At 42.4% G+C, this 23,381-nt stretch overlaps 1 protein-coding gene across 2 annotated transcripts; it reads left to right on the top strand.

Annotated features, from left to right (window-relative positions):
- The first annotated feature begins 120 nt into the window (after window positions 1-120).
- Window positions 121-20,112, top strand: LOC139376238 (coatomer subunit alpha-like). Of its 2 annotated transcripts, none has more exons than XM_071118552.1 (28): window positions 121-424; window positions 3,037-3,150; window positions 3,252-3,325; window positions 5,178-5,258; window positions 5,432-5,508; window positions 5,614-5,723; window positions 7,666-7,775; window positions 9,246-9,345; window positions 9,628-9,846; window positions 10,084-10,234; window positions 10,402-10,468; window positions 14,824-14,899; window positions 15,040-15,122; window positions 15,258-15,483; window positions 15,728-15,866; window positions 15,971-16,133; window positions 16,222-16,368; window positions 16,460-16,649; window positions 16,743-16,838; window positions 16,974-17,186; window positions 17,317-17,406; window positions 17,923-18,029; window positions 18,143-18,289; window positions 18,370-18,693; window positions 18,781-18,891; window positions 19,022-19,183; window positions 19,281-19,475; window positions 19,648-20,112. In XM_071118552.1, the coding sequence occupies exons 1-28, from the start codon at window positions 385-387 to the stop codon at window positions 19,705-19,707; spliced, it is 3,672 nt and encodes a 1,223-aa protein (XP_070974653.1). In that variant the 5' UTR covers window positions 121-384; the 3' UTR covers window positions 19,708-20,112. The 2 variants fall into 2 exon arrangements, with proteins under 2 accessions (XP_070974653.1, XP_070974655.1); XM_071118554.1 differs by having other exon boundaries at window positions 232-424; window positions 5,614-5,861; window positions 6,073-7,775.
- Window positions 20,113-23,381: the final 3,269 nt, after the last annotated feature.

Below are 23,381 nucleotides of genomic sequence, written 5' to 3'. Positions count from 1 at the left end.
TTAATTCACATGATTGAGGTTTTATGTGAGCTATATAAACGATAATTGTGAGGAAAGGTTTATTGCTACAGAATTAATACAGTACAACTCATTGGGATGCAAGCCCCACCCGTAGACTGTAGTAGTGACTCCATCACTGCGCCGTGGCGTGGAGCTTTTTGCATCAGCTGCAAAGACCTATGTGTATGAACTTTATTGTTCCCAAGCAAAATAACATTGCACCAACAGGTCGACGTGTCAGGAAATAGTCGGCGCAAGTAAATGGGCTAAAGAAGGGTTGGGTAACAGTCTGCGAAAAACAACAGTTTTAAAGACTTTAAAAAATACATTTTCAGCGTGAAATAAATATAGCTAGCTAACGTTGGTTGTCACCGCTTTCATACGATGTTGACCAAATTCGAGACGAAGTCGGCCCGTGTGAAAGGTAAGTTAATGCCGCTAAGTTAGCAACCTGTGTTAGCTAGCTAACGACGTTGCCCATGTTAATGTAAAATGTTGCTATCTTTAGTCGTTGTAAATTTACAAGACATATTTATTTATTATATTAGCAATGCCATTGTCACGATCTCTATATTGTTCATGACTTCGCTAGCTAGCTTCTTCCCTCTGATTGCAAGGAAACGTATGCTATCTTCGCTAATGCTAACGACACTACATGACCAAAACACATCTCGATTTGTTCAAACTTATGGGCGATTCACGATAAAACAGTACCAGTCAAATATTTGGACACCTACTCATTCAAGAGTTTTTCTTATTTGTTTCCTAGTTTCTACATAGTTGATGTCTTCACTATTATTCAACAATGAAACAACACATGTAGTAACCAAAAAGTGTAAAATCAAAATATATTTTATGAGATTCTTCAAAGTAGCCACCCTTTCCCCTGATGACAGCTTTGCACACTCTTGGCATTCTTTCAACCAGCTTCACCTGGAATGCTTTTCCAACAGTCTTGAAGGAGTTCTCACCTATGCTTTTCCTTTACTCTGCGGTCCAACTCCCATCTCAACTGGGATGAGGTCAGGTGATCTGATGCAGCACTCCATCACTCTCTTTCTTGGTCAAATAGCCCATAAACAGCCTGGAGGTGTGTTGGGTCATTGTCCTGTTGAAAACAAATTATAGTCCCACTAAGTGCAAACCAGATGGGATGGCATATTGCTGCAGAATGCTGTGGTAACCATGCTGGTTAAGCGTGCCTAGAATTCTAAATAAATCGTTCAGTGTCACCAGCAATGCACCATCACACCAACTCCTCCATGCTTCACGGTGGGAACCACACATGCGGAGCATTTTCAGGATTGACTTACCTTCATTTCTTAAAGTAATGATGGACTGTAATTTCTCTTTGCTTATTAGAGCTGTTCTTGCCATAATATGTACTTGTTCTTTTACCAAATAGGGCTATCTTCTATATGCCACCTAAACCTTGTCACAACACAACTGATTGATTGGCTTAAATGCATGAAGAAGGAAATAAATTCCACAACACCTATTAATTGAAATGCATTATGAAACTGGTTGAGAGAATGCCAAGAGTGCAAAGCTGTCATCAAAGCAAAGGGTGGTTACTTTGAAGAATTTCAAATATAAAATAGAAACGGGACCCTGTCTTTTCAGGACCCTGTCTTTCAAAGATAATTCGTAAAAATCTAAATATCTTAAAAGATCTTCATTGTAAAGGGTTTAAACACTGTTTCCCAACAATTAATGAACATGCACCTGTGGAACGGTCATTAAGACACTAACAGTTTACAGACGGTAGGCAATTAAGGTCACAGTTATGAAAACTTAGGACACTAAAGAGGCCTTTCTACTGACTCTGAAAAACACCAAAAGAAAGATGCCCAGGGTCCCTGCTCATCTGCGTGAACGTGCCTTAGGCATGCTGCAAGGAGGCATGAGGACTGCAGATGTGGCCAGGGCAATAAATTACAATGTCCGTACTGTGAAATGCCTAAGACAGTGCTACAGGGAGACAAGACGGACAGCTGATCATCCTCTCGGTGGCAGACCACGTTTAACAACACCTGTACAGGATCGGTACACCTGTGGGACAGGTACAGGCTGGCAACAACAACTGCCCAAGTTACACCAGGAATGCACAATCCCTCCATCAGTGCTCAGACTGTCTGCAATAGGCTGAGAGAGGCAGGACTGAGGGCTTGTAAGCCTGTTGTATGGCAGGTCCTCACCAGACATCACCAGCAGCAATGGTGGGTTTGTGCCCATAGGCAACGTTGTTGCTGGTGATGTCTGGACCAGTTCTCTAAATATGCTTTGTTATACAATTTTTAAAGGTCAAATACACTGCATTTAAAACAGACAGCAATAATCTAATAAATTCAGAGCTTGTGTAATTATACCTAGGCTGAATATATGCCTTCCAAACCATAAGACCCACTAATCATTTTGATTTTATAATTCATTTTTGCAATCACTGATCTGGCTTTTAGTTCTGTCTATAAAAATCCCCTTTTACAAATGTAACTAGAACAATCCATAATGCACATACAGTTTTAGTGACTCAGGCATTATAGAAAATGAACACCTGTCTCATATACAATCTCTCAAGCGCAAGCCCACGTGCTAGTGAGTCGGCAGCGTTTATGTGTGTGTGTGTGTGTGTATGTTTTGAACATGGCATCCGATCTCAGAAATCTGACTTCAGTGCGTTCAAGACAACTGATAACTTGGGGAAAAAACTAGCTCCGATTGGGGCTAATATTTTTTGAGCGGTCATCCAACTCAGAATTTAAAATCTGAAACTAGGGTATCTTTCTAGAATTCCGACCTGAAGATCACTGACATCGTTCATCGAGTTCCCAGTTTCTTGAAAGCACCAATAATCATTGATTGTGTACTTGATGACCATGTTGCCATTCATTGGTGTCATAGCTAGTAGACACAGGTTGTATAACTGGCTAGTCTCCCTAGGCAAACTTGTTACCGCCTACAATGTGTCAAGCTTTGCCAAGGGGCGGGTTTACAAAACTAGTAAGTCAACTTTCTAAAACCATTTATTTTCCATAGGGCTGAGTTTCCACCCTAAGCGGCCCTGGATCCTTGCTAGTCTTCACAATGGAGTCATCCAGCTGTGGGACTATCGAATGTGCACACTGATTGACAAGTTCGATGAACATGATGGTAAAATGAGTTTTGTAACAAATTTCAACAACAAAAAAATTTAAGAATTTGATCCAGTTTGATTGGTTATTGATTATGATGTTTGTGTTTTTATTGTAAAGGCCCTGTCAGAGGAATTGATTTCCACAAGCAGCAGCCTCTTTTTGTGTCTGGAGGTGATGACTACAAAATCAAGGTTAGACATTTATATTAGGGATGTGAAAAAATTACAATTTTGCTTAACTCTTAAACTGCCATTTGAAAAAAAGAAAAATTTTCGTTAAAATTATAACGGATAATGTCAATTCACAATGCAGAATAATGGTCCTGTTACATATGTGTATATACCCTTGAAAGCGCTACGACATGTTTGTTTGTCTGTAAGAGCATACAATGGCTTTTTAACATTAGAACCGCCTGACCTTTCAGCCTATTAGTACCCGCTAGAGAACATTGCTAACGTTGCCAGGCGTCCCCTTTAGCATTTCGCATCAGATGCATATCAACCCGCAAAGTTGTGAGGATATTCTTGGAGAAAGTGATATTTGGATAAAGAGCTGCACCTCTTTTGAATTGAGTTATTTGACAGAAGTTAGTGTCACAGAAAGTGCAGAGTATGTTTTTTTTGATACTATATAGAAATCAAAAAGTTTCACATGCATGTGACTGAAGGAGGATTTGATAAAGTGATGCAGGTAGACTGGCTCCGTTTGCTTCCCCTCGCTCATCAACTCAGTCAAAGATAGGTTTTGCATTATTCCAAAGGCCTACTGCAACAGGATATTTTTGTTTCCCTTACAGTAAATTTAATTCGTAATAATAGAATTATGGTAAATAAAACAGTCCCGTAAAGCTTATTTTAACAAAGTCAAATGTAAAATAGGATGATATCGACCTGCCAGGCACTTGGTCAAATTATTTGCCATAAACATGAGTGCCAATGCTGATTTAAATAGGCATAACGTAAACTCATCGTTACACTATTGTTCTAAATTAAATCAACCTCTTGACCCTCCTTGTCATTGTTAGGCCTGGCTGGGTACCGACGTCCTACATCACATTGTCCTTGAATAAGTAAATAAATAAAATACAAACATTAAGGAAAAGTCGGGGAAGGATGTAATTTTTTGGGTCCATTTAAAAAATATATAATTTCATTATTTTTTTTGACACCATCTAGGCTGTTCTATTTTTAAATACAGACATAAAACCTTCTCTGTAGATAGTATCAAAGCGCCACTGAATGGGCATTTTACTTGTCTTTAAAGGAATGCCGCTTCTGAAGCAGGACTAACGTCCATCACTAGGTGACCAGAACTGTCAAACAAATAATCTCAATCTGCCTGCATACAGCCTGTCTACTTCTTACGGGCAGACCACTCTTTCCTAAATCAAATTCAATGTTATTGGTCGCATACACACGGTTAGCAGATGTTAATGCGAGTGTAACAAAATGCTTTAAAGTTACTTAAATACTGTGCCCCTTCCGCTAGGAATCGACTCCTAAGATTCAGTGTTTTTGAAACGGAGGAGACTGATTAGCTTCCGTAATTTCGAGAACACAAACACTTGCATCTTTCCTAGATCGGCCACCAGGCAGATGGAGTCAGAACCATAAACTAGGCCTATCTATCGGCAATCAAAAGTTGTATCTCGCAATAAAATACTGTATTTAGCAATTTCTTGGCCTCCAATATCTCGTAACTTCAGTAAAGTAGGGCCTGTCATCAATGAACATGCCAGGATATTCTACACACAACAGACTGAAGACGGAACACACACTCATCATTAGCGAAGAGAAAGACCAAGCGAGCCAGCTGCACTGTGATTTACATTTTGTGAGGGGGGGGAAAAACATTGTTTTCCATTAGGGATTTTTCTTAACGGTAAGGATCCCAATTTCATTTGAACGTTTAAACATTTACACCCCTAATTCATACACCCTCACCTTCTCCCTCATATATTTGTTTTAGCAGAGAATACATCCTAAAACATACTGGGAAACTTTGATGTCACTGCTCTATTAACTGTTTATCTCCCTTTACCAGGTGTGGAACTACAAGCTGAGGCGTTGCCTCTTCACTCTTCTTGGACACCTGGACTACATCCGCACCACCTTCTTCCATCATGCGAGTCCTTTCTCATTTTTACATTCAAAATAGCCAGCCTACATCCATTTTGTTGTCACTTACGTTACGGCCCAACCTTTTGAATGTCATGTTTATCCCTTAGTTTCATGTTCTGGTATAGAATGACATATAGCCCTAATGCGTTCTGAAACCCATTCCTTTCCTTTCTCCAGGACTATCCCTGGATTCTGAGTGCCTCAGATGACCAGACCATCCGCATCTGGAACTGGCAGTCCAGGACATGCGTGTGGTAAGTCTGTGCCTGAGCGAAGAGTTGGCACCTCACTCAAACGCTTGCATGTGTCTGTTTTTCTAATTGTAAATGATATCATTTTTTTGTGTTTCTCTCCTGCAGTGTCCTGACAGGGCATAATCACTATGTGATGTGTGCTCAGTTCCACCCATCTGAGGACCTGGTGGTGTCGGCTAGCCTGGACCAGACTGTGCGCGTGTGGGATATCTCTGGTGAGGTCGTGGGGATGGGACTCAGGGTAGCGGGTGAGGTTTGGGGAGGGGACTGGGTGGTATGGAAAGGAAGCCAGGGACAGGACATGTCCTGAACCCCTTCCTCTCCTCTTTGTAGAGAATGAATCTCTATGGGCTGTTTGCAGAAACACCTCTCTCCTTAGTTGAGATGAACAGGTGAATAGAGAGATTGAAAAGGATATCGTTTTAGAATAGGGGAAGCGGATGACGAGAGCATAGCTATGAACGGAACTAAATACCTTTCAGTGAAGAATTGTAGAGCTTGGTAGTTAAATGAGCTATGGTAACACTTTGTTAGATGGTGAGAGAGAGAGAGAATATGGGAGAGGTGTTTCTGTGCTTCTGCATGTTTTAATATCTATTTGTCGTCTGATCATGTTTGACTGTCCTTCCATCATTCTTTTACTCTTCTCATATACTAACCCATTTTAGGTATCTTAAGTTTCCTACATAATTCTCAACTCACACACACACACACCACATAATTCTGTTCCTCCTTTGGTAGATCAGTGTTGGCATGCATGGCTTCAGTGACTTCTCATAACCAAATATAATTGTGTTTGTCACATGCTTTGTGAACAAAAAGTGTAGACTAACAGTGAAATGCTTAGTTACGGGTGCCTCCCAACAATAAAGAAAAATATAGAATAAATAATAACACAAGGAATAAATACACAATGAGTAACAATAACTTGGCTATATACACAGGGTACCAGTACCGAGTAAATGTGCGAGGTTATTGAGGTAGATATGTACTGTAGCTCACAATCCTGTGCAGCTGGGAGGTGTGGATTTCCCTTATTTATTCTCACTATTCTGTGCGCATGAATGTCCCAGATTACATGATAGCCAACCGCTGTCTCCAGGCTCAGTTGGCCGTTACCATTTCACCTCTCAAATACCCTAAGTGAACTAGGCATCAGTGCCGTGCTACTACTCACTATTAACTGCTCCCATTGATGATAACGCATCACCTCGCAAACTTACCAATTGTTATTACCCTTTACTAATAAGTCAAATGTCTCCACGGCACAGTCAGTAATACTGTAAGTAGCCATAACATCCTCTTTCAGACTTTCTCAATATCATCTTTGCATTTCCTGATCAATGCTGTAGATTACATTAACTTGTAATTGATAGGTTTGTTGGTCAGTAAGCATGAACTCTTGGCATGACTCAAACCTCAAAGCAGCAGAAAGATGTTTAGTTTGTAGTAGTGTCTAACCCAAGCATGGACTCTCCAAAATACTACTCACCCCTCCTGACATTCAACGCCCAATCAGAGCACCTCTTTACAACCCCAACCACCAGCCCATCAGCCAAGTCCATCCCTTCCCATTCCCACCTGTGTCACCTGTCCCCATGCTCTCCCTGGAAACATCCACACCTGCACATGGGTTCCTAGTGTAGTTCTCCTTCATGAATCCTCTTCCTGATCCTGTTGGCTTATTTGTTCACCACATGATTTCCCTGGGCTAGCGACACTGATACAAACTGTTCTCTCCATATTTAAGTGTGTGTTCTGACTCGAGTCCTGGACATCATCTTTTTGTGATTGATTAATTGTGATCCAATGACGGGGAACTGGGATGCTCTTTGTGTGTTGGTGATTAATTAACTCCATCATGGTTGTTTTGATGTGCCGTTAAAAAGAGATGGTAGTTCCTGGACTCGAGTTAGGACCACCCTGAGAAAACAGGTTGTGTTGTTGCTTTTCAGTGCCTGTGTGTGTGTGTTCCAGCAGCTACGTTTTTGTGTTAGAGCTCTCAAATCATGCACTGCCTTTCCTCTCACTGATGGTATCTCTGAGTGTATTAACGTGTGTCAATCCGTCTCTTTATCCCTCCCCTGTATGTGGGTTCCCCTGTGTAACGTGTATATGGATTCCCCTTGTGCGTGGTGCTATGTTTGTTGGTTCCAGGTCTGAGGAAGAAGAACCTCTCTCCCAGTGCCGTGGAGACTGAGGTGCGAGGCATCTCTGGCGTCGATTTGTTCGGCGCTTCCGATGCCGTCGTCAAACACGTGCTCGAGGTGAGTCATTGATGTCTGTTGAAAGTAAAGTCAGTGTTTCCCCTAGGATATTTTTCAACAGTGGTGGCAAAGTTAGCGTGGGGGCTGTGATAGTAGTGGGTGTGGTCAATAGTGCGGTTTTTAGAGGCCCTCTTGCCCACAGAGACATGTTGCTGTTTTAGAGCAAATTTCTTGCAATTCTACACATTTGCCATGTTTTATGCTTTGTTTTTATGCAATCTAAGTGACTCAAACATAATACAATCAATGGGATCAATGCCATGACTTAAAAAAAAAAAAAAAAAAGATTATCCCTTATCTGTAGTTTTTGTTTTAATTGTTAGGTCTCAAAGATTATCTTATTTTTAAAAATATATATAGCTCATTTATCTTTTCTACATCATTTATGTCTGGTTTTAGTCGTTTTAGGTTTACACTGAAAACGTTTTACCATGGTTAATATTAAAGTATTCACACACCTTTACTTTTTACACAAATTTAAAATGGATTCCATTTAGATTTTTTGTCACTGGCCTACACACCTAATGTCAAAGTAGAATAATGTTTGTAGATTATTTTTTTGAAACAAATTAATTCAATATTAAAAGTTAAATGGTCTTGAATCAATGTCCTTGTGCTGTGAACAATAAAAGGCCACTCTAAAATGTGCAATTTTGTCACATAATACAATGCCACAGATGTCTCAAGTTTTGAAGGAATGTGCAATTGTCATGCTTACTTTAGAAATGTCCACCAGAGCTGTTGCAAGATCATTTAATTTTCATTTCTCTACCATAAGCTGCCTCCAACGTCATTTTAGAGAATTTGGCATGACGTCCAAGCGGCCTCACAACCGCAGACTGAGGAGTATTTCTGTCTGTAATGTAGCCCTTTTGTGGGGAAAATCTGATTCTGATTGGCTGAGTTGGCTCCCCAGTGGGTGGGCCTGGCTCCCAAGTGGTTAGGTCTATGCCAGCCCATGCCCACCCATGTCTGTGCCCCTGCCCAGTCTTGTGAAATCCATAAATTAAGGGCCTAATTTATTTCAATTGACTGATTTCCTTATATGAGCTGTAAATCAATGATTTTAAGGAAGTTGTTGCATGTAGCGTTTTATTTTTGTTCAGTGTGTCTATCTATCTACATCTCTCTCTCTATATATATATATGCCATCCCAGGTCTATGCCATATATATATATATATATATATATATCTTTTTTTTTGTAGTGGCGACAACAATGTAGCTAGGGCATCCCGCTGCTGCTAAATGAAATCTGGGGGAAACACTGAAAGTAGTTGTGGTGTGCCTCTGAATTTTCTATGTAGTATTCTATATGCCCGTCTTTGGAGAAGCAGAGCGGTGTGAGCTGAGCAGATCACTGAAATGAATACATATTTAATTGGTAGGCCCTGGAGTTTGTACTGCCCAAGATTAGCTCTGAGCTGTCTGAGGGCCAGCTATGAGCCATGTGAGTTTTCTTGTCTCTACAGGGTCACGACCGTGGGGTCAACTGGGCCGCCTTCCATCCCAGCATGCCTCTCATCGTCTCAGGGGCTGACGACCGGCAGGTCAAGATCTGGAGGATGAACGGTGAGTGTGTTTAACTGGATGATGTATTGTCTTACTATGTACAGTGCTTTCAGAAAGTATTCACATCCCTTGACTTTTTTCACATTTTGTTGTTACAGCCTGAAATTAAAATGTATTAAATTTAGTTTTTGTGTCGCTGGCCTACACACATTACCCCATTCTGTATAATTACCCCATTCAATAATAGTATTTAACATGATTTTTGAATGCTTACCTCATCTTTGTACCCCACACATACAATTATTTATAACTTGATTGTCTTACTTTCTCCCACCTCTCCAGAGTCCAAGGCATGGGAGCTGGACACCTGCAGGGGCCACTACAACAACGTGTCCTGTGCTGTCTTCCACCCCCGCCAGGAGCTCATCCTTTCCAACTCCGAGGACAAGAGCATCCGTGTGTGGGACATGTCCAAGAGGACTGGCGTCCAGACCTTCCGCAGGGACCACGACCGCTTCTGGGTGCTGGGCGCTCACCCCAACCTCAACCTATTTGCTGCCGGTAAGTGACTGACGTATAATGATAACAATGAATCAAATTGATATGGAGCTTTTTATTGTGCTCAAAGTAGATTATATTGTAAGGCAGATGGTGGTATTCTTGACTCACCTCCTATGCAGATGGGCACACATACTGAATATTGTTGCACTTAATTTCACTGTTTGTCAGTGACAGTGTGTTGTTGAAGACATTTGTTAATTAGAGGTGGAGTGCGTAACCAGGCTGTTTGTCCTCCAGGTCATGACAGTGGTATGCTGGTTTTTAAGCTGGAGCGTGAGCGTCCGGCCTACGCTGTGTACGGAAACATGCTCTACTACGTCAAGGACCGCTTCCTGCGACAGCTCGACTTCAGCAGCAGCAAGGACACTGCCGTCATGCAGCTCCGCAGGTGTGTGTGTGTGTGTGCATGCTCATATAACACTGCGAAGTCTGTATTGTCCTTTAACTGAATTCTGAAGGATGAGACTGACTGCTTGCGATTTTCTAAAAGAATGTGAGAGGTCAGCTGGTTTTCTCATGATGTGATTTCTAACCACTGTTCTGTTTTTCTACTAGTGGGTCAAAGTTCCCAGTGTTCAGCATGTCTTACAACCCCGCAGAGAATGCTGTCCTGCTCTGCACTGTGAGTCTCGCTCTTAAAACAAACTTGCGTGCACATAATAGGTTATACAGTCATGTCCAAAATTATTGGCACCCTGAGCAGAAAAGACTATACAATAAATAATACAAATACTGAGCTATATTGTGTACTTATAAAATTTTTAAATTACATCAATTTTATACTAAGACCATTGAGAGATTTTGTCTTTATTATTTTTATTATTTGTAACCCAGTTTTCATTACCTCACCTTTGCGAGGATAACGGCACTGAGCCTTTTTCGAAAATGTTTTATGGGATTGGAGACAACATTGGGAGGGATCTTAGACCATTCCTCCATACAGAACCTTTCCAGATCCTTGATATCCTTCGTCTGTGCTTACGGCAGTGTTGTATGTAGTGCCTGAGACCGGTCTCGAGACCACGACTTATCAATTATGTAGTACAATAGAGAAGTCATGCACAAAGTAGCCTACACAATCGCCAAGCACGTGAAATATATTCACATGCGCGCCTCACAAAACCTAGTTTCAGCGGAATATCATCTGCAGGCAGCAAGAGTGTGCAGCTCTCAGCTGGTTTTGGCATGGAGCAGCTCACAGAAGAATGACATCGGTAGCCGGTAGAGTTGAAAAGACGTTGTCTAACTAAGCCAGCAATTGGTATGCAAACCAGGTATTGGAAAACGCTGAGTCTGAAGTGTTGGTTAGTAGGCTATTTGTGATGCACAATTGTCATTATGCCTGTTTGCATCACGGGCGTAGACATGGATGGGCCTTGATGTGGTGGTTTAAGCATTGTTGTGGACTTAGACATCACCTTTTTATTTCTAGAAAAAGTGTTATTTTAGGGAGTGGAAATCTGATCAATCTATAAAAAATTTAAAAAGGAATTTTCACACCGGGGGCCTTTCCGTATGGGAACTTTTTGGCAAAATTAGAGTATACCCACTTCTACAGACGCCACTGCATAGAGCCGATGGAAAGACAGCAGTCACACGCATGATATTAAAGGATAAGCAGTCCATAAACTCGGACATAATAAGCCAGTAGGTCCCAGTCATAAGAATACAAAAACAAAACCATTAAGGATTTCCCAATCAAAATGTACAACTACTACTTCCCATTGAAAAAAAATGTTCACGCAAAGTAACCGGTGACCTTAAGTTTACAGTGGAACTGACAGCATTTGAACTATGTTGTCTGTTTCATATCTGAAATCATAATATCAGTCAATATTTGAATATATAAATATCAAATTCTCTGTTTCTGCTACAAAACCAACTTTATAAGATGTTTAAAAAAATAGGTTATATTTGACTCCGTGTTCCATGACGTACGCTAAGGCATTGTTGGCAGAATAGATGGATGCAGTTCAATGCATGATTAATGTAATACACCACTACATGTCTATTAATTGTCAAAACGCACGGCCGCTTTCCTACTCTGCATTAGTATACGTAATTCCCAAACATTGTAAGAGTTGATAACTTGAAAATGACCATATCCACAACACAACAGTAAATAATACATTAATTGCACTATAACGGTAACAAACGGTGCCCACAAACTGTTGGGGCCTACTTAAAGCTCTCTCAACAGCAGAGTCCCAACACCTTTACACTGCTATACCTGGCTGTCAGCGGAGCCTTGTCTGGCAGCCTTTAAGAATAAAAAATGCTGATATGGCTGGCTTGCTTAAACAAATGTGGGTTCTACTGACAATTGAGATGTACAAACTTTGGCATAAGGGGACAACGAGCAGATAAGAGGCAATCCGCAATTTGAGCGAGCTAGGACGGACGTAGTCAACAACTTTGTTCAGCACTTTTGAAATGTACAGCGACAGAATTCAGAACATGGGCCCTTCTTACATTATTCTCCCTGTACACCAAGTCAGAACCACAGGATAAATAAAGGGGGCATATCAAGCAGACAATGAAATCTCTTACAATATTCAATGATGACATTTCTCTAAAACAGGCTATAGGCTACATGTGCACCACCAACAGTTAAGTTTACTACACAAGATACATTTAGTATTACTTTCTTAGCTACCGTATACATATCTCCCTGGCATATTACATAATTTATGCAGCAGCATACAAGACATTTTTGCACTCCCCTTGTTGTGCTGTATTCACTTTAACAGGAAGGTGGCGTGGCGGTCCTTGTGTGGGCAAATTTTGTCATCAAAGTCTGGCATTCTCTGGATTTATGGTGCTTTCAAGACAACTGGGAACTCTGAAAAAAACAATGTTGGTTCACGATGACTTCAGTGATCTCTAGAAAGCTCCGACTTGCAATTCCGAGTTGGAGGACCGTTCAAAACTTATTTTCCCAGTCTGTGGTGGTCATGAACGCACTGTAGTCAGATTTCTCCGTTACGAGTTACCAGTTGTTTTGAGTACGGCAGAAGTCATGCTGGATTGACGGCATGGCCAATGTTGATTGTTTATCCTTTTAAGCTTGAGAAAAGAGGCATTTAAACCCAGACTTGGCACCACACACCAGCTCCACTGAAAAGCAGGCTAGTGATTGCTTTACAATGCTTTGTTAGCCACTGATTCCTTCCAAACCACTCATGGTTGATTTTTGCGATTTCTAACTTGTTGTGTAATGTTTATGTCCGATGGCCGATGTGCACCAAAGGCATTTTATCTTCATTATTTCTCTTAATATGACAAGGATTGAAAAAGATTTACCAGTAGATTGGCGACTTGATTCATGATGATGACTGCTAGTTAAGATTTTGAAAGTATGGACTGATCATATCAACATCCTATCAACATCAATCAAAGCTACTGTAGATATGATTTCATGTAATTTTGTCTGTGGCCAATGACCTTGAGCCTTCTTGGATGGGCACTTCTAATGTAACTATGGCAGCACACAAGGGCCTTGAGTTTTCGAGCTCTACTCTTAGATTTTGCAGTGACGTAGTGTCCCCATGGGTGACAGAACACTGAGCCAATCACGGCGCAACTAGAGAACATTACCAACCCCTACGCTCTGTATTTTCTGCTGGCTGCCCCACCACAGAAAGCACAGAGCTAGGCTGAAACACCTGCATTATGGAGCTGCCTTACTGATGTGACCTGTATTAATGCCAAAATAACATGCAAGCTGGTACACCAAAAAAAAAATATTTTGTATTATTTTAACTAAACAGGTGGGGCTCAAAACAGGTGGGGCGCTCGTCATGGTCAAGTCATATTGGCAAAGTTGTTGTGAAAATGGAGAGCAGTATGTCTGTTATAAAAAACAGCGTTTTTGATTCAAATCAACTATACTAGATGTTCTAACGGTCTGCATCAATGGCTTGTCGGCTATTACGTGGAAGCCAGGAGATGCTTCATGTCTTTGTTAGTTAAATGGTCAATTTCCGTGAGACTGGCAGTTTATATTTGCTTGACAATCACTGGCTGACAAAATGTCATGACTGCCACAGTCCTAGGCTTTACTATCATATAGCACAATGTTTTATGGGTACATAATCATGATAGGACAAAGGTCGACCTCACCCGACCCTACATTCAACAAATGTAAACGCCACTTGGCTTGAAACCGGTGCTAAGGTCAGATGAGCCCTTTGGCCACGCACACGCTATTGTATTATTTATTTGATAGTCTTTTTTGCTCATCTTTATCAAGGTTGCCAATAATTTTGGACCTGACTGTACTTACACATACAGTGCCTTCAAGTATTCACACCCCTTGAAGTGGTTTAAATGTAGTTTAGTCACTGGCCTACACACAATGCCCCATAATGTCAATGAAATTATTATTTTATACAAAAATTACAAATGAAAAGCTGCGTTCCACCAGACACTGAGAGATTCATTCACCTATCAGCAGGACAATAACCTAAAACACAAGGCCAAATCTACACTGGAGATGCTTACCAAGAACACTGAATGTTCTTGAGTTGCCGGGTTACAGTTTTGACTTAAATCTATGGGAAGACCTGAAAATGGTTGTCTAGCGATGATCAACAACCAATTTGACAGAGTTGAAGAATTTTGTAAAGAATAAATGGCAAATGTTGCACAATCCAGGTATGGAAAGCTCTTAGAGACCTACCCAGAAAGACTCACAGCTGTAATTGCTGCCAAAGGTGATTATTATGGGCAGATCCAGAGTTAATTATCATAAATTATAATATTTGTAAAAAAATGTTTCTTCCATTTTGCCATTATTTTGTGTAAATTGTTGACCAAAGAAATGACAATTAAATCCATTTAATCCCACTTTGTAACACAACAAAATGTGGAAAAAGTCAAGGAATGTGAATACTTTCTGAAGGTACTGTACATACTCATCATTTAGACACTTTCTTTAGTTGTTGAAAATGTATTGACGTGTCTCTTCTATTGCAGAGGGCAACTAACCTGGAGAACAGCACCTATGACTTGTACTCCATCCCCAAAGAGAGCGACTCTCAGAATCCAGATGGTAAAAACGACACTCTTATTCTCTCTTTTAACGAGACAACATCTGTGAAATGTGAATGCATTTCCAATTTCATATCTTGCTTTTTAGATGATTTAATAACCCCACTAAACCCATGTTAATTCTTTCTCCCCCTCCTGCAGCTCCTGAGGGGAAAAGGTCCTCTGGTCTGACCGCAGTCTGGGTCGCCAGGAACCGATTCGCTGTTCTGGACCGCATGCACTCGGTAAGTGTGTGTGCACATGATTAAATAGCATGTATTGTCTGGACCAATGGCTGTAGTTATTCTAAAGATGGTTACAGTACAGTCAAGAGGTCAGAGGATGACTAGTAATGATGGTGAACCCTGCTCTCCCTCCAGCTGCTGATCAAGAACCTGAAGAATGAGATTGTGAAGAAGGTACAGGTACCTAGCTGCGAGGAGATCTTCTATGCCGGGACGGGCTCCCTGCTGCTGCGCGACGCAGACGGAGTCACCCTCTTTGACGTGCAGCAGAAACGCTCGCTGGCCACCGTGAAGATCGCCAAGGTCAAGTATGTGGTCTGGAGCGCCGACACCAGCCACGTGGCCCTGCTGGCTAAACACGGTATGTACTGAACACAACCTAAACACACATCTTATCAGTCTTTTCATCTCGGTTTTGCTGCCAAGATTTTCTCCCTACTAGTTGTTTTTCCAACCTTTCACAGATTATCTATCTCTCTCTACCTGTTGTCAACAACCTATCCTAAATGTACACCCTATCTAGCTGTTCACTCGCTTTCTAGTACCCCCAGATGTTAGCCTTCCTTTACCTGTTAATAAACCGGATTGTCTGCTTGCCCCGGCAGCCATTATGATCTGCAACAGGAAGCTGGAGAGTCTTTGCAGCATCCATGAGAACATCCGTGTGAAGAGTGGAGCCTGGGACGAGAGTGGAGTCTTCATCTACACCACCTCCAACCACATCAAATACGCCCTCACCTCAGGGTAAAGACACACCACTACTGCACAAGACACCGCTCTAGTGACGAGTTTGAGAGAGGAGAGCAGTATCCAACTTTTCTAATCACACTCCACTCCTCTTTCTGTAGTGATCATGGTATCATCCGGACTCTGGATCTGCCCATCTACGTGACCCGGGTCAGAGGCAACAGTGTCTATTGTCTTGACCGTGAGTGCAGGCCCCGCGTACTGAACATTGACCCCACGGAGTACCGCTTCAAACTGGCCCTGGTCAACCGCAAATATGAGGAGGTGAGGAGGTCATTTGATGCTCCTTCTCTCTTTTCCCTTTCTGGAGTTATTTTTTGACTGACTTTGTTTTACCCCTGACCTCCTACAGGTGCTGCACATGGTGCGTAACGCCAAGCTGGTTGGCCAGTCCATCATCGCCTACCTGCAGAAGAAGGGCTATCCGGAGGTGGCCCTGCACTTCGTCAAGGATGAAAAGACCCGCTTCAGTCTGGCTTTGGAGTGTGGAAACATTGAGGTGCGTTTGAGACCCCAAGTTTCATTCAACATCTCTGAGAGAACGTCTGTGTGAAACACTGTGTGGTGTAATTTGCCCTCCGATCCTGTAGGTGGCGTTGGAGGCTGCCAAGGCTCTGGATGAGAGGGGCTGCTGGGAGCGGCTGGGCGAGGCGGCGCTGCTGCAGGGTCACCACCAGGTCGTGGAGATGTGCTACCAAAGGACCAAGAACTTCGACAAGCTCACCTTCCTCTACCTCATCACCGGCAACCTGGCCAAGCTACGCAAGATGATGAAGATAGGTTAGACAGATAGAGGAGTGTGTTTTGTTTTAGACCAATAGTGCTTGTGTTTGTCAGAGTTATTTGATCAAGTGTTTGATCACTGTGTTGCAGCTGAGATCAGAAAGGACATGAGTGGACACTACCAGGGTGCTCTGTATCTGGGGGACGTCAGCGAGAGAGTCCGCATCCTGAAGAACTGTGGCCAGAGTGAGTCTTCTTAAATGAACACACACCTCTTACTCTCTCTTTCCAACTTCCTCAATGTTTCTGACATGGGACTCTTGTTTGTGGTGCTTTTGGTCTAAACTGCTTGTTAACTCTGTGGCTGTCTTCCATTTGTAGAGTCACTGGCATATCTGACTGCTGCCACCCACGGGATGGACGAAGAAGCAGAAGCCCTGAAAGAGACCTTTGACCCAGAAAAGGACACTGTCCCTGAGGTGGACCCCAATGCCCAGCTGCTGCAGCCGCCACCTCCCATCAACCCCCTGGATACCAACTGGCCCCTGCTCACTGTGTCCAAGGGCTTCTTTGAGGGAGCCATTGCAGCCAAGGGTGAGTCCCCTGCACGGACAGCACATTTTGTGTTAGCCATTTGGGACTAGCCTGGGGTAGTGTATTGTGTCGTGTCAGCATATTTGTTGTGCAGAGTTGTTACATTTGTTTTTTATTGTGGGTGTTGCAGGGAAGGCTGGTCAGATGGCTGCAGACATGGATGTTGATGCCCCAGGAGGAGAGGGCTGGGGAGAGGACGCAGAGCTTCAGCTGGATGAGGGTGAGTCCCTCTCAAAAAATCCTTAAATGAGGTGACAAGACTTTAGATTGCCACTATTTTACCCCATCTCTTTCTATGTTTCTCTCATTTATCTCCTCTCTCTCTATTTATTTGTATATTTTGTTTAGGGGATAGATCAGCTTTATAATTTCAGATAGATTGTAGTTTCCATCAATGTAATTTTCTGCATCACTTCCAATCGCCCACATATTTGTTTTGCAAATATACAGTACCAGTCAAAAGTTTGGACACACCTACTCATTCAAGGGTTTTTCTTAATTTTGACTGTTCTACATTGTAGAATAATAAAGTGTTAAACAAATCTAAATATTTTAGTTATATTTTAGATTATTCAAAGAAGATACCCTTGCCTTGACACTTTTTTGGTTACTACATGATTCCATATGTGTTATTTCATAGTTTTGATGTCTTCACTATTAAGCTCCTTTCAACCCCTCCCATCTATTAACACCATCCATATTGGATTTCTATTTGACATCTCTTTCTTTCCATCAGATGGTTTCATGGATGCCCAGGATGGATTAGGGGAGGAAGGAGGTGCCACGAAGGAGGAAGGAGGAGGCTGGGAGGTAGAGGAGGATCTGGACCTGCCTCCAGAGCTGGTGAGATGATTCTCTTCCTTAACATGAAATCTCCACTCTTTGGTTTAGCAGGACTCATAGCATGACTGATGACTAGTCAGTCTGAGAATGTTGCCTCTTCTCTCTCCCACTAGGAGTTGCCAGCTGGTGCCGGAGGAGGTGCTGAAGATGGTTTCTTTGTCCCTCCTACCAAGGGCATGAGCCCCACCCAGCTGTGGTGCAACAACTCCCAGCTCCCTGTGGACCACGTCCTGGCTGGTTCCTTTGAGACCGCCATGAGGGTGAGCTCTCTCTCTCTCTCACACACACTGGCCTTTTATACAGGTGTATACTTTATACTAGTCTCTCTTTCTCTTTTCAGTTGCTCCATGACCAGGTTGGGGTGGTGCAGTTCGGGCCCTATAAGCAGCTGTTCATGCAGACTCTATCCCGCGGGAGGACATGCTACCTGGGCCTGCCGTCTCTGCCCTGCCTGCGTGGTAACCCGCAGAGGAACTGGAAAGACTGTGGGGCCAAGCAGGGGCTGCCCGCTGTGGGTCTTCGTCTCTCAGATCTCATTGCCCGCCTGCAGCAGTGCTACCAGCTCACCACTGCCGGCCGCTTCGAGGAGGCCGTTGAACGCTTCCGCACCATCCTGCTGTCTGTGCCACTGCTGGTGGTCGACAACAAGCAGGAGATCGCAGAGGTACGTAGACTTGTTTAGACTAAGGTTAATCAACTGTGGGCCTGATGGTAGTGGTGATAACCTGATTGAGGTCACTGTCTCTCTTAGGCTCAGCAGCTGATCACAATCTGCAGAGAATACATTGTTGGCCTCACCATGGAAACGGAAAGGAAAAAGTTGCCTAAAGACACATTGGACCAGCAGAAGAGGCTGTGTGAGGTATTGTCATTGTGTTTCTTATCTACTTCCCAACTGAACCATTAATCCGCAATCTCCCTATTCATTGAAGAGCTCACTACCCACTACCCATTGATCCTTTTTAAAAGATTGTATGTGTTGTTTTTCCCAGATGGCAGCTTACTTCACCCACTGCAGTCTCCAGCCAGTCCACATGGTCCTTGTCTTACGTACAGCACTAAATCTATTCTTTAAACTGAAGAACTTCAAAACAGCTGCCAGTTTTGCCCGTCGTCTGCTTGAACTAGGACCCAAACCAGAGGTGGCACAGCAGGTAACAAAGTGTGTGTGTGTGTGCTATGTCCCTTTATACACATTAAATTATTTCTATATATTCACTGTCTCTTACCTTCTCCATCTCTGTATTAAAGACACGCAAGATCTTGGCAGCATGCGAGAAGACGCTAACCGATGCCCACCAGCTGAACTACGACCCCCACAATCCATTTGACCTGTGCGCTGCCTCGTACACGCCCCTGTACCGTGGACGCCCAGTGGAGAAGTGCCCCCTCTCTGGGGCCTGCTATTGCCCCCCCTACAAGGGCCAGGTCTGCAGGGTCACACAGGTCAGTCAAGAGAACTGCCCTACTGTGTTGTCATGTACAGAATTCCCCTCTATTTAGAAGTGTCCCGCTTTGATATGAAGTTGTATTAATTGCTTTGTAACTGAGTGTTACATATTTTAGATGTCCTCTCCCGTCAGTGGTATCGCTGACCGTTAACCTTATTGTTTCCAAGGTGACTGAGATCGGAAAGGATGTGATTGGTCTGCGTGTCAGCCCTCTGCAGTTTCGTTAGAGGAAGTGAAAAGGACCAGGAATGGGGAAGAACGACATTGATCCATTCAGCGGAAACACATCCACACTTTATTCTATATACACACACCGTTTCTTTCTTGGATTAGATAGAAGAAAACATGATTAATGAGAGAAAAGGGTTGGTAGGGTGACATACGATTTATTGGTGAGCAAATGTTATTTTGATGTTAAGCCTTTTTATGTTTCTGACTGTGACTGCCTGCTTTACCTTTCCTGTGATGCTGTACTTGTGAGTGTTATATCATCTCTGCTCCAATTAGAACCCTACTAGACAAACCTGTCCGTCTCTTTCTGACCTGTAAGCCCCATAAAATGAATAATACAAAATGAGCATCAATGCTTTGTGTAACTTGTTAAATAAAATAAAAGCTCTACTACTAATTTACTAATATGTGGCGTACACAATTCTGTAATTTCACAAGTGTCATTCTAGCTCGTGTCAAGTCCTGATTTTCAAACATGGACACCCCCAAACAATGCTTTGACAGCTCTGGATCAAAGTCATGTTCTGCTAATGTTGCAAGTACAACATGAAAGGGACAAAGTGGTGCAAATAAAAGTTGTCTTTAAGACCAAATGGCCCAACATTTAAATATAATTTCTTCCTTTTCCCCAGAGGAACAGGTTGAATCATTCATATGTAGAAATCATTGCCATTGTATCATTTTGAGGAACCCTCTTGGGAGTTTTCAATGTGTATTTCTGGTAATAGGAGAATGCATACCAGAGATTGGATATGCCTTTTAAACAATGGAGGACGGCTCATAATAATGGCTGGAACAGAGCGAATGGAATGCCATTGCTGTGTCTTTGGCTATGCCGGATTAAGTGATATGACATGCTATTCTATAAAATAATTTCTCTGTAATTAATATTACCTGATTAAGCTAATCAGGTAAATGTAATTAACTAGAAAGTCGGGGCACCACGAAAGAATGTTTAAAGAGCTGTTATCTTCCGAATAAACTCTTAAAGATCTAGTCATCTTTTATATCAGTAGCAGTCAATATTTAATCGTCACTTTAATTCAGTCTCATCTGAAAGTTGTAAATTCTTGGTTATCTTCACGAACCCTGGCTAACAAGTTGAATCAGCAATGCAAAATTGGGTTTAATTATTTATTTACTAAATACCTAACTAATCACAGAATTACATATACACAATTAATCATAACTTGATTACAAATTACGTCATAAAGGAAAACGTCCCTAGCGGGCGGAACAGATATGACAGCTTGTTACACAAAAGAAAAGGGGCTGGGTTTGAGTGAAAGAGCGGGAAGAATGAGGACCAAAGGAAGAAGCTGTGCTATCGTAAATATAGTATCTTATGCATTCTAAATTACCGCCCATTTGGAAAAGGAAAATGCAATAAATATCTACTCTGAGCTGCGCTTCAGTAGGTTGGTGGTAGATGGAAGGCCGTGTTGTCTCTTGTGGTCAATTGGATACGTTGTAGTAACGTTGTTGTGTGATAGACGGAATACTCTTGTCTGTTCCTTCCTAACCCTTGTTTGCAGCTGCTGTTGCTAACTCAACGGCTAGGAGGTATCACTGCTGTAGTGAGTAAGAGTTCAAAGTTCATACCATTCGCAACCAAGGCTCACGCTGATGTTGGCTTCGTTCTGTAGTTATCTGAACCATTCTGACATCGGACAGTCGTCCTCACATCCTCGGAACAGGAGGTTACATTGTCGTCAAAGCTTTATATAGGAAGGGAGAGGAGGGCGTGTTTGAAAAGTGTTATAGCCCATGTCCCTTCACAGGCGCGGGCCACTGATTGAGCATAGCCCTAACCTTATGAAAATCCAAATCTCACATTTTAGAAGCTAAAAATTTGATTTCATCCCATCACGAATAATTTCATATTCAAACATTTAAATTGAACAACAATTCCATGTGAATCCGATAACTCTGATGTGTAGACTTTCCACGGTAGAGTTTATGTCATCTTATCATTGATGAGAATGTCTCCGATGACAACCGAACTGACATCATATTCATTAAGTACCACCGCATATGTTCAATTGGTCGGATTACCAGAATATAGTTCATTACCCCCCACCTTCTGATGTTCCCAGAATCTCTATGTTAACCAATGGGGTTTGCAAATGTAGCATCAGTAGGGTAGAGAGAGGAAAAAGGGGAGAAGAGGTATTTATGACTGTCATAAACCTACCCCCAGGCCAACGTCACTACAACGCCACAGGATGTTTTTGTGCTGGTCAAGGGCAGTCAGGTCTGGAGTGAACCAAGGGCTATATCTGTTCCTGGTTCTAAATTTTTTGAATGGGGCATGCTTATTTAAGATTGCGAGGAAGGCACTTTTAAAGATTAACCAGGCATCTTCTACGCAAGCAATGAGGCAGTGACCGCTGAGATCCTGGTTGAAGACAGCAGAGGTGTATTTGGAGGGCAGGTTGGTTAGGATGATGTCTATGAGGGTTTCTGTGTTTCCGGATTTGGGGTTGGAGCTGGTGGGTTAACTGATCATTTGTGTGAGATTGAGGGCATCAAGCTTCGATTGTAGGATGGCTGAGGTGTTAAGCATGTCCCGGTTTAGGTCACCTAACAGTACGAGCTCTGAAGATAGATGGGGGCAATCAATTCACATATGGTGTCCAGGGCACAGCTGGGGGCAGAAGGTGGTCTATAGCAAGCGGCAACGGTGACTGACTTGTTTCTGGAAAGGTGGATTTTTGAAAGTAGAAACTCAAATTGTTTCGGCACAGACCTGGATAGTAAGACAGAACTCCGCAGGTTATCTTTGCAGTAAATTGCAACTCCGCCCCCTTTGGCAGTTCTATCTTGTCGGAAAATGTTATAGTTAGGAATGGAAATGTCAAGGTTTTTGGTGGTCTTCCTAAGCCAGGATTCAGACACGGCTAGGACATCCGGATTGGTGGAGTGTGCTAAAGCAGTGAATAAAACAAACTTAGGGAGGAGGCTTCTAATGTTAACATGCATGAAACCAAGGCTTTTACGGTTGCACAAGTCAACAAATGAGAGAGCCTGGGGGATGGGAGTGGAGGTAGACACTGCAGGGCCTGGATTAACCTCCAAATCACCAGAGGAACAGAGGAGTAGGATAAGGGTACGGCTAAATGCTAACAGAACTGGACGCCTAGTACGTTCAGAACAGAGAGTAAAAGGAGCAGACTTCTGGGCACGGTAGAATATATTCAAGGCATAATGTACAGACAAAGGTATAGTAGGATGTGAATACAGTGGGGGTAAACCTGTGCATATAGTGATAATGAAAGAGATATTGTCTCTAGAAATAGCATTTAAACCAGGTGATGTCACTGCGTGTGTGGGAGGTGGAACTAAATTGTTAGCCGAGGCGTGTTGAGTAGTGCTAGAGGCTCTACAGTGAAATAAAACAATAGTTACAAACCAGAACAGCAATAGTTAGGGAAAGGCATGCGTAGCCGGGTTATCATACAAGTCCAGTGCATGGCTTCAGGTCCAGTGCGTATATATCACATGTATATTTGAAAATCTTTTAAGAATTATTTGTATGATTACTTGTATAAAATATATAGATATTTGTGCTCATTTTCGCTCTAATTATTCCTTTACAAAGTGTAAAGGGCAGAACTCGTATTCTGAAGCATTCCAAAAATCAGTGATCAGAGGGAACTTAGTTATTCTT

Source organism: Oncorhynchus clarkii, chromosome 20 (assembly GCF_045791955.1).
Source record: "Oncorhynchus clarkii lewisi isolate Uvic-CL-2024 chromosome 20, UVic_Ocla_1.0, whole genome shotgun sequence".
Lineage (NCBI taxonomy): Eukaryota > Metazoa > Chordata > Actinopteri > Salmoniformes > Salmonidae > Oncorhynchus > Oncorhynchus clarkii.
The sequence above is the reverse complement of the archived record's forward strand: the minus strand, read 5'-3'. Positions and strand labels throughout refer to the sequence as shown.

Bases quoted from the DNA above. Each gene is read 5' to 3' on its own strand.
- LOC139376238 (XM_071118552.1), top strand. From the start codon at position 385: ATGTTGACCAAATTCGAGACGAAGTCGGCCCGTGTGAAAG. The intron at 9,847-10,083 runs GTAAGTGACTGA...TTTGTCCTCCAG, and splicing joins CCTCAACCTATTTGCTGCCG to GTCATGACAGTGGTATGCTG. The intron at 15,484-15,727 runs GTATGTACTGAA...TTGCCCCGGCAG, and splicing joins GGCCCTGCTGGCTAAACACG to CCATTATGATCTGCAACAGG.